The sequence below is a fragment of the Vollenhovia emeryi genome, unplaced genomic scaffold (assembly GCF_000949405.1).
Source record: "Vollenhovia emeryi isolate VEMERY1.0 unplaced genomic scaffold, V.emery_V1.0 DF939148.1, whole genome shotgun sequence".
NCBI lineage: Eukaryota > Metazoa > Arthropoda > Insecta > Hymenoptera > Formicidae > Vollenhovia > Vollenhovia emeryi.
The window spans coordinates 1,268,492-1,283,004 of NW_011967218.1; the positions used below are offsets into that span (position 1 = coordinate 1,268,492).

The 14,513-nt window shown below is 46.8% G+C and overlaps 1 protein-coding gene across 2 annotated transcripts in view; it reads right to left on the reverse strand.

The window, feature by feature from the left end:
• Positions 1–14,117, reverse strand: part of LOC105565930 — a 92,410-nt gene extending 78,293 nt beyond the window's left edge. Inside the window, exon 1 of one of the 2 annotated variants that reach the window (XM_012019524.1) lies at positions 14,082–14,117. Coding sequence is in view for 1 of the 2 variants with exons in the window: in XM_012019523.1 (XP_011874913.1) it covers positions 3,963–3,997 (35 nt within the window). In the remaining variant the exon portion in view is untranslated. Of the gene's footprint in view, positions 1–3,962; positions 4,485–14,081 lie in introns of those variants that run through there. The other variant, XM_012019523.1, reaches the window with a different exon arrangement.
• Positions 14,118–14,513: the final 396 nt, after the last annotated feature.

Consider the following 14,513-nt stretch of genomic DNA (forward strand, 5'->3'; position numbering starts at 1 on the left):
CGTATCGTGTGCCGTTGGCTTAAATCCTGATTGGCTCTCGTAAGCGATCCAGTAGGAAAAATAGTATCGTGTGCCGTTGGCTTCGATTTTCACATCTCTAGTCTGACGAATCGTACATTTGTAGACATTCCTGTAAGTTTGTCACCCGAGTTTTACTTGCCGAAACGTTGCGTTTCATTGTAATAAAGAATCGCCAGTAAGGTCTCTCGTCTCCTTACGTATTAAAATTTCAGAATCGAGTGCCGAACGCTACGATAATGCCAGGTGTTCTTCCTGCGATTATAGTTCCTCTCGATAACAATACGGTCCACTTTGCGATACCGACTGACGTACGAGCGGAAACACGGTAAATTGTTCACATGCGCGTTATTACGATTTCTCCCGTCTGCACGTTGATAAGATCGCGCACGGAATCCATTAACCCGCAGTTAAAACCTACAATGATACGTTAACCCGCGGTTAGTGATTAGTATTAGAGTTACCGTTCATTACGCCCCGGACGGATAATGAGGCAGGCGTGGCAGCGGCGAGAAAAATCACGTTAATTCGGTGTTTTCAAGGCGAAGGTGCCTATCGGGCCGGACACGCGAGCTTTTCTTGCGGCAACGACGTCGCCCATAAAATTAGGAATCGCCGGGAAAATCGCGGCCTCCTCTTCCGTAATCGCTTCATTAGGATTTAAATCGGCGCGAGCGGATACCGGTGGGCGTCGGTTACCGCTGCATATGAAATTGGATCGCGCGCAAACAGAACTTGAATACGCGCCGCGACATTTATTGTGATGTAAGATCGTAAAGCGCGAGGACGACATTCCTGTCGAGTCACCCGTGAAAAAGCTTCCGCGTTGGGCGCCTCCGTCATCCCCGCCGGCGGCCGGAGTCGAAAAATCGGCAAATATCGCGGATGAGCGCTCGTAAAACCGAGATTAAGATATATCAACGGGATTTAATCGTTCAATTAAATGGGATGATCGATACTTTCCTCGATACGACGAACCCTGGCGAACGATGGAAGACCACGCGACGTGCAACAAACGATTCTTCTCGCCTCTCTGCGTTCTATAAATTACAGCAATTGTCGAGAAATTTGTTTTTAACTGCTGTAACAATGACATTTTATCACAACGAACTCGAGTTTCATGAGCAAAGGGTAAAACTGCTCGTTTGACCGACTCTTTCGCCATAGCGTTTATCAATGGACGTAATAACGTCTCTTGTTGTCGTCCTTAAAAATTACTAAGACCCCGACTGTCGTTCGAGTACACTTTCGGGAGACCCGAAGCCGACCGTGAAGAGGATTACATTGATCCCAGTTCGTGATCGAGGAAACTGGAGCATTTCCGCGATTATAATCCACGATGTATTGACAACAACCGAGAGCTGTGAAACCGGGAGGAATACAAGCTCCGGAGCTAGCTGTAAATTAACCGCACACTACGATCTGGTGTTCCTTGGTGCGTCATATTTTTGCTTGCGTATATATATATCACGTTATATACACACATAAGTCATACGTCGTGACGTATAGTTAGCATATCGCTGACACGATCTCGCGCATGTGTCGAAGCTCCGACATTACATCTTATTCTGCGCGCGATCTTTCTTTTCACGATCTATGAATACTGGAATTACATGTAATGGCAGACGTAATAAGTATCATCGAATCGTAGAGCGACTACCACAGGTGTGATACCAGTAACTTCGCGTGCATTTACTCGGCTTGATATCGTTATTCGCTGATATTAACGAGCCCCCTCGCGCAAATTAAATAGTCCGGGGAGGGGCTCGGCGAAGCCAAAGACAAATAGTACGTAATAAGTGGGCCGTCTGTGCCGCAAGGACTCGAAAGGTAAATTCCGGTGAAACGGAGCCCTGCGGACGGTGTGCCTCCAGTTAATTGAAGGCACTACGGTTCTAAATGCAATTCCGTTGCATCCAGCCATTGTACGGCATCACGCGTGTGCACGGGCAAACGCACGCACATCAGCAACTGTCGGAGCAGCTAGATCGCTCGTGATCGCTTCCTTTCTCGGTGCATGCAAACTAGTGCACGATCCTCCCGAGCACTGTGGTTAATGTCCCGTTTGATTGGTCGGCGCTCCGATGGTACGCGGCGAACGATCCACCGGCGACGATCGATCGCGAGATCGAGAACGGCCTCGTCTTCGAAACCCTATCCTTCTTCACTAATCCCGAATGATGAGCGTTTACGTTTCAGCTTAGATTCACTACGTCGGATCCTCGGATACTACGGGCGGAGTAACGCGACGGATTATTCGGCCCCGGTTTCAAACGAGGATATAAAGTATGTTTCGACCTCTCTCAAGATTTTATGCAATATCCTTGGACATTTTGCTCCCTTTCTCCGGGTATTTTTAAACGTGTCCGACACCGAGCACGCGCATAAAATCACGCGTGAAAAGCTGCGTGTTATAATCAGAAGATTAGAATTTAAATTGCGAATAAATCAGCGAAGTTTATTAGATATCGATATGAGAGATATCGATATCATTACTTGCTGATATCAATAAAGAACCGTAGCAGAGATGAACAAGAACCCGAGAGGAAACTGGGACAAAATGACGGGTGAGGCAAGATAACCAATAATTAATAACTCTCGAGATTGCCGACATAAGCGATAATACACGGCGAGCAGTAATTATGAAGTAAGCTACTGTGGAATATACAGCAATAAGTAATGCTGCTCTAAAACAGATCCTGCATTAAGGTTGTTGTATTCTCGATAGCCATGCTATTATCTTATACCCGTGCAAGATTCGAATACGATTAAATAAGTTAAAAGGATGCACGTCACATTTTCTTACAGTATTACCATTGTAAATTATTTATGTGCACAGCATATTATATTAAATTCCATATACGTATGCTTAAAAAGTTCAATTTCGCAGTTTATATCGTAGTTAAAAATATGTTAACAGTTTCCTATCGCGCCACGTTTCTCCACAATCAGATTATTCAATTGTTTTCTGTGCGCATTTCTGTTTACATCCCGCAAAAAGAACGTACGTCCCGTACGAAGCGAGAGATCGTGCGGAAAAAAGGGCAGATTATGCGCGCCAGGATGATAGCAGTTTCTACTACTTGCGCCGCGGCAAAAATGCAGCAGTGATTTGAGTTTGTAACGGGAGAAGACGGTATCTGTGCCGCGCTCCTACCGAAAGAAGACGGTATAATGGGGCAATTATTATTTAGGTCGGCGCATAACTTCTCGGAAGATCGGGTACCACCGAGTAGTCGGATAATAGATTAACCAGATACCTACATGTTGCCGTTCCGCTTCGTACTAATCGATTAGGCATTTTTGAGGGAGCCCCGCTCGCGCACGAGGATACGCTTTTTCGTATCGGCGTAGCGAATCGCGACCGAGCCCGTGAAAAACGCGCGCGCGCGCGGTGGGTAATATTTCTGATCTCCACGTAAATTAGTCGGTAATCAGTGCTTGATACGATGGCGGAAAATAATCTACCCTGGAGATCGAGCCACGATTTGGTATCGCGGTAAATTACATGGATTCATAAACGCATTATTTTAATTCACCGACCCGGGGGTATAATTAATGACAGGCTGCGACGACTGTAATTACGTTGGGTATTTTCCGGAAAAAATCTTGCAGGCTGGATTATTATAATATCAGGCCGGGTGTGGAATGTTGCGAGGGGAGGGAATACAATGGGAAAGAATTCATCGTGAAATTCGCGTGGCAAATTCGCCCGCAATAATTTGTGCGCCACGACAAAGAAGCCCGAGGATTACGATAAACAATTCACGCGCGCGCCGGACGAACTTAGCGGCGAACAATCGAAACGAGCTGAACGAAGAACGTTTTGCGAAATATACTTTTCTGCCGGCACACTCTCGACGCGTATCGGTGCCGCGGTGTTGAGCCGCAATATTCAGATTGTCTACAATTCGCGTGAAATGAATCAAGAAATCGTCACTTACAGAGTCATCTTCCGATCCATCCTCGTGCCGGCCATTCTACCCGACGATCGTCTTCAACCCCTCGCCAACGTCCGGTCGAGAGCAGCTTTCTGAGCGAGGATCACCCCGAGGTCTCTATCACGAATCACAGAATCACTCGTAGAAAGCGAAAGGCGCGCGTGGAGGGTATTACACGGGTGTATACGCGCGATTTCCGTTCACCACTCGTACGCAAGGCAGGTCCTCCTCCACTTGCGCGCGTCCGACGCGCGATATCCGTTTCCACTGCGGAAGTCAATCGGACATCCCGCGCGCGACGACTCCCCGAGGGCGACGCGGACGACAGTGGAGAACAGTGTGGTAAACGCGCACAGATGAGTTCTCCACCGAGTGCCAGTTCTCTCTTTCTCCTTTCTCTCCTCTTTCTCTCTCTCTCTCTTGCCCTCTGCCAATAGATCGAACGAACGGTCGCGGAGATTCGCGCGAGTGTATCTCACGGCGGTGCCGGCTGCGAGAGTGCGCCTAGAGCCGAAATAGAGCAACGTCTGCGCACTGTTGCCCGGCCGTAACACTCTGCTGAGATAACCGCCGCGCCGGTGGGCCGCAGTGCGCTCTTCTTCCACGGTCGCGGAAGGTGGGAAGATCAGGAGGAGAAGGACGTGGGGCGCGTAGAGACGTAGAGTAGAAGGTGACCGCGGTGACGGTGATGACTACGGTGGAGGTGGCGGTGATGTACTCGTGGTAGTGGAGAGGTAAGCGACGGTGGTGATGGTGATATGGTGGTGGCGGCGGCGGCGGCGGCGGCGGAGGTGGTGGTGGGTATAGCTTCGTGAGAGGATGCTCGCTGTATGGAGCACTGCACCGTAATGACATGGTCTAGGAGATGCCAGTCAGTTTTGTAATGACGACGGTAAAAAGTGAATTTCCACCAAGGTGGGGAAACGCGCCTAGGGCCAATCCGAGGGCCCGCTGCCCACCACCGGTGACCAATCGGAGCGCGACATTCCAGAATGCGACTATTCTTCTTCTTCTCCTTCATCTCCTTCGTCTTTGTCTTCTGCGTCGCCTTCGTGTTACCTCTTCTAATACTCTCCTACGGCATGACATCCGCCCCCTGTTCCTCCCCTGCCGCGCCCAAGGATGGCTCAGAGGTACGGGGCTTTGGGCGAAAGTCTTTGTGATGCTTCACGGTAGTTGTGGAAATTGAATAATCTGCAGCCATTATGTCATTACGTTCCATAAGTGTGCATTAAAGGGAAGTTGTTGATGGCAATAGTATAGTATGGGCAGCACAATATAATATAAGAGCGCGTTGCGTGCACTTCGAAACTGCTCCTTAAGTTCGGACGAGATACGCGAACGCGTTATAATTTCCCCTGGATTATATTAATTAAGATAAAACGATGTTTACTATTTTAATTAGTAGAGTAATTAGGTTTCCGCGACCTCCATACGCACTCTAATTAGTTCTAACGATCATTATATCAAGCGGAGACGCCTAATGAATTAACTTGTACTTGTTAGTTTTGTCATTTCGCGGGGATAGATACTCCAGTGATACTCATTGTGGCCGCGGTCTCGCGGTTTCCGCGAGATTGCCTCAATCGAACGACGCACAGCCCGTTCGTATTTCAGCAAAACTTACCAGCAAGACCGACGGGCGCAATAATCAGCTCTAATATATTCAAATACTTGGCGCATCTCCGGTTTTGCTATCGTACGATCGCACGCGCGTCCGTAACGGAGTGTTTTGATTCTCCGTGCGAAAACTGTTTCCTCGTTCGTGCCTTTTTTTTTTGTCAAATAAAACGATTCACAACGCGGACACCCGGAAAACGCGGGGATAAGAAAATCGCGGTTAACACTGACCCAGAATTTGAGGTAATCGGCCGGCCGCTCGCTATCGAGTCATCGTTTTGTGAAATTAATGCGAGCGCGTATAATCACTTTCTCCGCGAAGCGGCACACGGGAGGATAAGCGGCAACACGTGTCGGAGGAGCGTTATGAAAACCGAACGATACACCGCGCCGGGCAGCAACCGCGTCCCGCGGTGTTGAGCTCCAAACGAAACGCTACATTACGGTCTGGTATTATTTCGCCCGTCTCCGATGGTTTAAATTTAATCGTAATGGGCGGTACAGTTAAGGAGGTAGCTGTATCATCGGCAATATCCCGATAATGTATGCGCCGACGTCTCACTCTGGTATGATAATTGTCGGGAGACGTGGCGCTCGATATTGATATGAAAATGCCGCGATTCACGGCGCAGCAACATATGTTGCACGCATCAATACGCAGGAACGATAAGTCGTTCTTTATTGCATAACAGTAACGTATTTCTTAAAACCCGGCAAGCGCCGCTCGGCGCACATTCTCTCCGATATTCTTATTGCCTCGCATATCAGGACAGGTATGTTCAGGCAGGATACGTTTTACAGCTGTCGATGAAACTGCGAATAGACAAATTTTACCGTTCGCTTCCAACGTTTCTGTCGCACCGGCCAATTGATTGACAATTAAACGCTCGCGATCGTTCAATTGTCCGCTGAAAACTTCACCGCGGCCGCGCGGGTAAAGTGCGAGCGATTGCCCAACAATTTTTCTTTTCCAATTATAAGAAAAAATTTACAAACTGAAACCGACACACTTTTTCATAACTCCTCTCTCTCTTTCTCTCGCCCTCCCTCTTTTCTCTCCTGTTGATTATCAAGATTATAACTCATTACTATTCTCTCTTCCTTCCAGTTTATCGCGAGCAGTTTCATCTCATTTTACTTACTTTGCTTAATCAGCGCAAATTATCCGAGTAATCAAGACTCGGTTTGCCCGGGCTTGCGAGAGCGTAATTGTCCCTTTCCCATAGGAAGAGCGACACCGTAAGAAAACTCGACGGTTCAAATCATTCATTGGCGGCCTTTTCCGGCCGATTACAGTTACCGGCGTCGTTAATTTATTACGGACGATAAGTGCGGACACGTTGCGCGGATCCTCGCAGAAGCCGCGCGCATCGAACAAGTTTATCATTCTTTCGCTACGTACCAGCCGGTCCGTATCAGTGGACAATAAAGTAGAAACTTAAGAGGGAAACGGGGAATGCGAGGGAGAAAGAGAGCGGAAGGTGGGACGACGGGCGGGACGAGGGGTGGGAAGGGGGGGAAAAGCGGGGGAAAAGGAAAGAGACGGAAATAGAATAGGAATTCTCGAGCGCTTCTTCTTTCCAGCCGCAGTAAAAAGGGCTATTGTTCAGCAGGAACTACTGTCGCTTCGCGAAGCGTTTCCGCGAAGATTCCGCTTCGCACTCGGCTAACGGCATCCCGCGCATCGTCCGCAGGGAAATTGCCAAAGTGGCAGTACCGCCAGGCATTCCGCAATAGGTCGTTTCCGCGGCCACGGCGCGCAAGAAAGGATGCTTTTCCCGAGGCGGATCCTGCCGCTTCGACGTCCGAGCGGATCCCTTAGTGAAACCGATTCGTAAATCCGCGATTGGCCCCTTTTCTGTTATCGTTACAAAAATATCGCTTGATTAGATCATTTCGCTAGGACTTAAGCTTGACCAGTGATAAATCTAGAAACGCCGCATCGTTAAACAGGCAAAGGTAGAGACGAATTCTGGAAGAGTGTAACAATGTAAAAAGTATATGCATAAATCCCCCCCCCTCCCCCAAGTAAAATCGCTGAGCAATGCAATCGGTAGTTTTCATGCGGGAATTTTGCACAATCTCTGCGTTTCTACCTGTGTGTAATGCCAGAAACAAATGCGCGGTGCTCGCGTAACGGGAAGTATGCCCGATGAGACTTGCGAGATCGACGGCGGTGCGCGGAGACGACGAGCTTCTTGCACGGGGTGGTTTCGCGAAGCGAGGAAGCCACCTCGTTGACTACCACAAACGAGAGGCGAGGAGGAGGCGTAATGAACGATCGCGATTGTCTTGTAATCTCGATTTCCCGCGGCGTGGCGGAGCGTAGCGCACAGCAACGAAATTTACTTATCAAACCCAGAAGTGGAAGCCCCCTCGAGGAACTTTGACCTTGTATTATTACTCGACCAGCGCGCACGAACCCGTCATATATTTTCTCTATATGCAAAGTTATATGATGTGCTATTCGCAAAATGGCGTTTACGAAGGTACACATTACACGAAGCGATGATGAGCAGTCGAAAAACAATAAGACCGTGCAACGTAGACGCGCGAGGAATATTGAATATTGCGGAGGCGCCGCCGTTTCGCGAGAGGCTCCCGCGTGTTTGCGCGTTCGCATAACGGGAAACGATATCCAGCGATATTGACGAAATTGACGGCGGGGAGAAACTTGCGTGGCGGTGTTTTGCGCGATCCGAGGAAGATGCTGCGCGGCAAGTACGAAAGGAGAAGAAGAAGAAGCCGTCAAGGTTCCGGGTTCGATTCCCAGGGCTGCCACGGAGAAACGGCGCTTCACTCCCTCGCCGTGCGATCTAGATCGAGGAACTTCAAGTACCTACCGGAGCGCTGGGGAACACGAGCTGGTAGCGATAAATTATTGCACTACGGATGATTTGGCGAGGGCAGAGGTCAGAGCCGGCCGAATAAGAGGCGGCGCGGGGAAAGTGGAAGACGTAAACGCTCTTGCGTTACCTCCCTGACTAAAATTATATTAAGCGGCGCGCGATCGAGATCACGTTCCGAGTCTAGCGTAATGCATTCAGAGAACGAGACAGAGAATACGCTACAATGAGAGATAATTAAAAGATAACGAACTGAAGGAACACGCAACTCGGTGCGTTCACGCAAAATCGCATGTCGGAAGAAGCGTTAATCAATCGAAGATAAATCCCAATGATACATATGCGATCCGTCTCATAAGCATTGTATTTTTAACAACGAAAGAACGTGAATCGCCAGTAGTTGATTAACGATAAAAAGAATTGTTAGACGACTTTAGGCTGGCGGACGGTTTCTTCATTTAAATCCGACGCTTCGACCATACGGGTTGCGGTTCTTCTCAAGGAATTCAACAATAATGTTACGTCATTGATATTAAACTAAAAATCAATGACGCAATATTATTGCCGCAACGTCGGATTTAAATGAAGAAACCATCTGCCAGCCCAAAGTCGCCTAACAATTCTTTTTATTGTATTTTGAACACACCCCTCCTACGTAAAAATATGATATATATTTTTGTAATTGGAAGCTACATATACGCACATATTTAAAAAGTATATATACGTTTCGTACGAAGGAGGTTTACGATTTGGCATTATCTGAAACCTTACTTTCTAACAGGATAAATTTTTGTTACGGATTTTCCTTTATGTTCGATTGTACAACGCACCCAAGTCCTGTTCGCGGAACAATTTTTCAAACCGTTATTCCCAGGTATACGCAGATTTTCAGATATTCCTCCAATCAAACGTTCAAAGGGTCGTAACAAACCGAAGAACGGTAAAGGCGGCCATATAAAAAGAAATTATCCGTGAGAACTTCTAAAGAGATGCGCGATTGTGGCATCCCGCTCTGACGTAATCCGTAATCGCTGATAAAGAGATCGCCGTTCTCATATACTGCTATGATTATGCGCGATATTAGGATGATTTAAGATAATTAGGCCCAATATAAGCAATATCAGTATTATCTCATAAAAGTCGGCAAACATCTGGGTCGCGGGCAAAACTTTTTTTTCCCCTATTGTCGGTAAGATAATTGCGCTTCAACGTTCGTTAACATTCCATTCCGAAAGTCACTAACAGCTTTGGGAAACATCCTGAATGCGTGGAAGTTAAGCGATGCGTCGCGGATGTGCACACTCGAAACTCGCCGCGTTCAAGAAAATTGCAATCTTGAATCTTCTTTCCACGACCGCCGCATCCTTATTCTTGACGATCTGTCTACGGTGCAAGAGCCCCGCGGTACCCGCCACTTCCTTGTGAGGCTGGTAGCTCATTCGCAGAACGCTAATCCGTTGCGTGAAATGAATCGGATAACATGCGTGCACCGCCGTAAATCAAAGAGAAGATAATAAACCTGGGGATAGATAATAAACGCCATTGTTCCGTAATTGCGGGACGTTTTCGGGAACGACCGGAGGAGTTGAACTTTGATTCTGGAACGTTGCTCTCTCGGGCCGCGATCGAGAAGTTAGCGAAACGTACGTCTGAACGCGCATAATAAATCACACATGCGATATTCTACAGCGAGTACCGAACAGTCGAGATAGACGATGCATAGGAGAGAAGTTTCTTCGAAAATTTACCCTGAAAATAATGTCGTCGTGGGACAATATGGCACTTGGAAGAACTTTCTCAGAGTTCTTTTACCACACATTTTACCAGTAAAATGTATAGTAATTGTAAGTATAGTAACACTGAGAAAAATTTTCGTCGGATAAACCGATTCTTGATCACGCGGTGGTCTTTGGAGCCCGATATCTCCGGAACGTTAAATAAGTACACTCTGACGTATCTGCACTGTTAGAAGCAGTGTGTGAATATCACACACTTTATCGCATGTGATGTGTGTCCGCCGTTTCAAGACGTCTGTAAGTGTGACTTTTTCATGCACGAATGGATGTTTGATTTTATTGGCGTGTGTGACTTTTCACACAAATGGAGGTGTATAACTTATTTAGGTGTGTAATTTTCAAGGTGCCAATAAATGTGTAAAAAAGATTGCACATTGCAAATCCAAGTGTTTTACTATTATACACATATGTAATTTGGTGAAAGCACTTTTTACACGTTTCTTGCCGTTTAAAACAACTAATTACATTATATGATGCGATCCAAGTGGGAGGTTAGGTTAGGGAAACGGGAGGTTAGCGGAAAGAGCATGAATCAGAAATAAAGAGGAAGAACGAGGTTTCCGAGATGTTAGCAATAGGACACAGTCTAGACTTGAAGACACTTTATTCACGATCGTCCGAAGCACAAAACGAATGGGATAACATACGGTAGGATATCTACAACGAGCACTGATTTCGCACGATGTTGTCTGGGGTAGTTGCAGTATGTGACTGATCAGTGTGTGACTAGTAAGTGCGTTACTATACTCAGTGTGTAAATTTTCCCAAAGTGTGTTATATTCAAACGTATAGAAATATTACACATATGTGAATATTACGATGTTTGACTATTTCAAACATTATTAGATGTTTGATAAAATCCACACATTGAAGTGTGTGATTTCCACACATTCTCTAATGCATTTCACACGCGCATATTAAGAGGATAATGCATGACGTTTGAAAATTTATGCATTAAATATGTGTGACGCATTAATATTCACACATTTCAAGTGTGTGACGTGTTAATATTCACACATGTGTGATAGATCTACTTCTAACAGTGTGCGATCATCTCGACAAGGCCTTTCGCCTGGTACCTATTTTGTGACTAAAATCGAATGCGAAAAAGTGGGGCCGATCTCGTTCTTACTCCTTCAAAAAATTCCCACAAAGTTGTTGAAAATGCCACGTTGTCCCACGATCGCATGATTTTCAGGGTAAATTTTAAGAGAAAATTCCCTCCGTGTATAGCTGTCGACATTGGACCGTAGCGGCTTGAGCGATTTTATGAAGATGCCCACAATTTTCCGGATCGCTCAGCTACAAGAATTTACGCGAAACCGAGTAAACACTCCGTATATATAATGACAATAGAATACAGCTAGTCCTGAGAAGCGAACGAGCCGATCCATGTCCGTTACATCTGCCGTTAGTGATTTACAGGCAATTCCGCTTTCCATTATCCTTTAATCTAGGTCTTTAGTGACAGATACTAAGCGCGACAAATGTGCATCACTAAAAGGATATTACCGTGCGAAACGTCGAAAAAACCGCTGCCTCGGTTAAACGGTGCCTCGCGCTCTTTCCAATGTCAACGGGTGATTCAATGTCGGCGATAATCAAAGCAGTCATCGCGACGCGCACAGACACCTCGCCGTTTTTCTTTCCCTCTTTTCTCTTCTTTCTTTCAATTTCCACGGCCATATTACGCGTGGCCACGGTGGACGCGATAAACATCGCGTCGTTCTCCACCTCGAACGAGGTCCGACCGACTGCTCGAGTTTCTCGATAATCTCAGCGAGGACCTGGTTCACGCCCTTGCACGCCGCGACTTCTCGTTATTTTCTGTCGAATGAGGGTTAAACGGGACAGCAGCCTTGTGGCGACGATTATGCTCCGTAATACACATGGGGGTCGATCGGAACCCACGATAGCCCCGGTGACGCTGCAGTTTGGCAAAGCGCACCTGCACGACACCGCGCGGCGTTCATCGCGGCTTCTTACGGCCCATTGTTCGGGCCTGTGTGAACTTTCGGAGTAGCCGAGTACGGAGCGCACAGCTGAGAGATACACCTACACAGACAGGTGCCGGCGTGTCGGATTCTCTGCACAGTTATGGCTGCGGCATCTCGAAACCTTGAAAAGTACCACGGCCTAGGTCGGTGCATTAACGTTCGACATGGCACGCGATCTGATTTCAGACGGATTTAGACTCGCGCCTTGGCTCTTACGTGCCATATTAGCGAGCGAATTCAATTACAGAAATATTTCTCCAGCGGCTAATCTCAATCGATGCTCCACTTAATTAATTAAATAATTGCATCATTTATGAAATCCTCGAGCACGTACACGCATGCGATGGACGGGGGAGCAACCTATTCTTTCGAACAATATGATTTAGATGCCATCGAATATTTTTTTAAATCAGTATGCTGACAGTAAGCCGGCTTTTTAAAGTTTAAACTCGGCTGGAGAACGTTTTCCATGGCATTAAAATGTTCGATAAAAGTGAAGAAATACTAGTTCGATAAATACGATGCGGATCTTCGCGTATGTCAATTCGGTATTTCTTCACTTTTATCTTGTACGTTTCTACGTAACGCGAGTTTCTATTTAAATATAAAGAAATAACAGCTCATTACGTACAAGTAGAATGAGCAACGATTACACTTACAATTAGTAAATTCCACGATAGGTGATAACTCAAATTTATTCGGTTTTCTTCCCTGTATCGAGTGATCTAAACGCTGTAGCGAGTGTGACTACATCTTAATTTCCGGAATCCACTTAAATTTTAATAACGCCCCGGTCCGCTCGTATAATGAGCATGTGGAGCAGGAGGAATGAATTCTCTTGCGATAATCCGTGAGAAAGGCGTCTTTCTTCATACCACGTCGTTCCCTCGTAAAAGTCAATCTTGCCGTACAAAGTAGAGCGAGATTTTCCTCTTGGGCAACTTCGACGAGCTCCACTCGGATGCTCGGAGTGGATCCTTAACGCGGTTAGACGACCGCTCGTATAAGTTGACCGGCGGGCTTAATTTTTCAACGAAGCCCCCCGCAAGATTCAATATATCCGAGCGCAAAATTTTTCGTTTTATTTTTACCCAACGCCACGCGAGAGTTAATATTATTCGAGCGAGCAAAATATAATTTTTGAAAGAACCTCGTCGTGCGATTGCGCCGAACAACCGTCGATTAAAATCAATTAGAAAAGTTCAGTTAAAAATTTGTAACAAACAAATAAATTAGTATTGTAGGCTTAATCGCGCTTAAAATATTACGCGAAACAAACAACTAAATAAATCACGTACGTAAATGAAATTTCATTCTGTTGTATTAAAGTTTGAGTTTCCTCTCTCCCATATTTAACTCCCTTTGTGTAAATTGTGCATCAGGCGATACAAATTGTTATAAAACCTGTATCTCGTTGCATCGTGCAATTATGCTGTAGACGAGGCGCGATATTAAACCTAATTTTCCAGTTGACTTGCAATTCACAATTTCAAAATCCAGGCGGCGAGATAAGGCTTGCCCCATTAGTTCGGCCAGACATTTGATTTACAATTAAATTCGCTATTGTTTATCGCTTCCCCTCGATCTTCTCTCACGGGAATTAGTCGGGCATATCAGCTCTCATTAACATGAAACGAGCGTAAGCATCGGTACGCGGTACCCCGGATACGGAGCGGATTCATCTGGCATCTGGTTGTTGCGCAATTCGCGGCTCACCCGGCTCGTTTCCACGTAACATCCGTGTGGAAAAATGCGCGAGCCTTAGCGAAATCGAACGAAACCTTTCTCGCAAGGGCAATTCCGAGATGCACGACTCGGCAGCCGGCAAGGATCTTTAACGCGCGGTTAGAAGAACGTACATACCTCGCAGGCGAGGATAATCGATGGGAGCACCTGGGAGATTACGTTCGGAAATCCACGGGAACGTGGTGGATCGCGCCGTCGTTGCTTCCGTTGCGGTTGTTGTTGCGCTTGCAGTCCATCCGACTGCGGGATGGTGGATCGACTCGGTCGCGGCGGCAGGCAGCTCTCTCAAAAGTCCTGATCCACTTGCGGCGGCGAGCCTGCCCTTGCTCTTCCCCTGTCTCTTAACAGCTCATTAACCACGTCCAGCCTGAACCGACCTCTCTATGCATAAACCGTGCTCTCACCCTCGAGACACGCAAGGTCTCCGAGCTCCGTAAATTCCTCCGATAAGCGGCAATCGGAAGACGCTTCGTTACCCTTTGGGAAGCAGCGACGGAAGTCTCGCGTAAGTATAATTATTTGAAATTTACCTCCCGAATAGTCACGCTA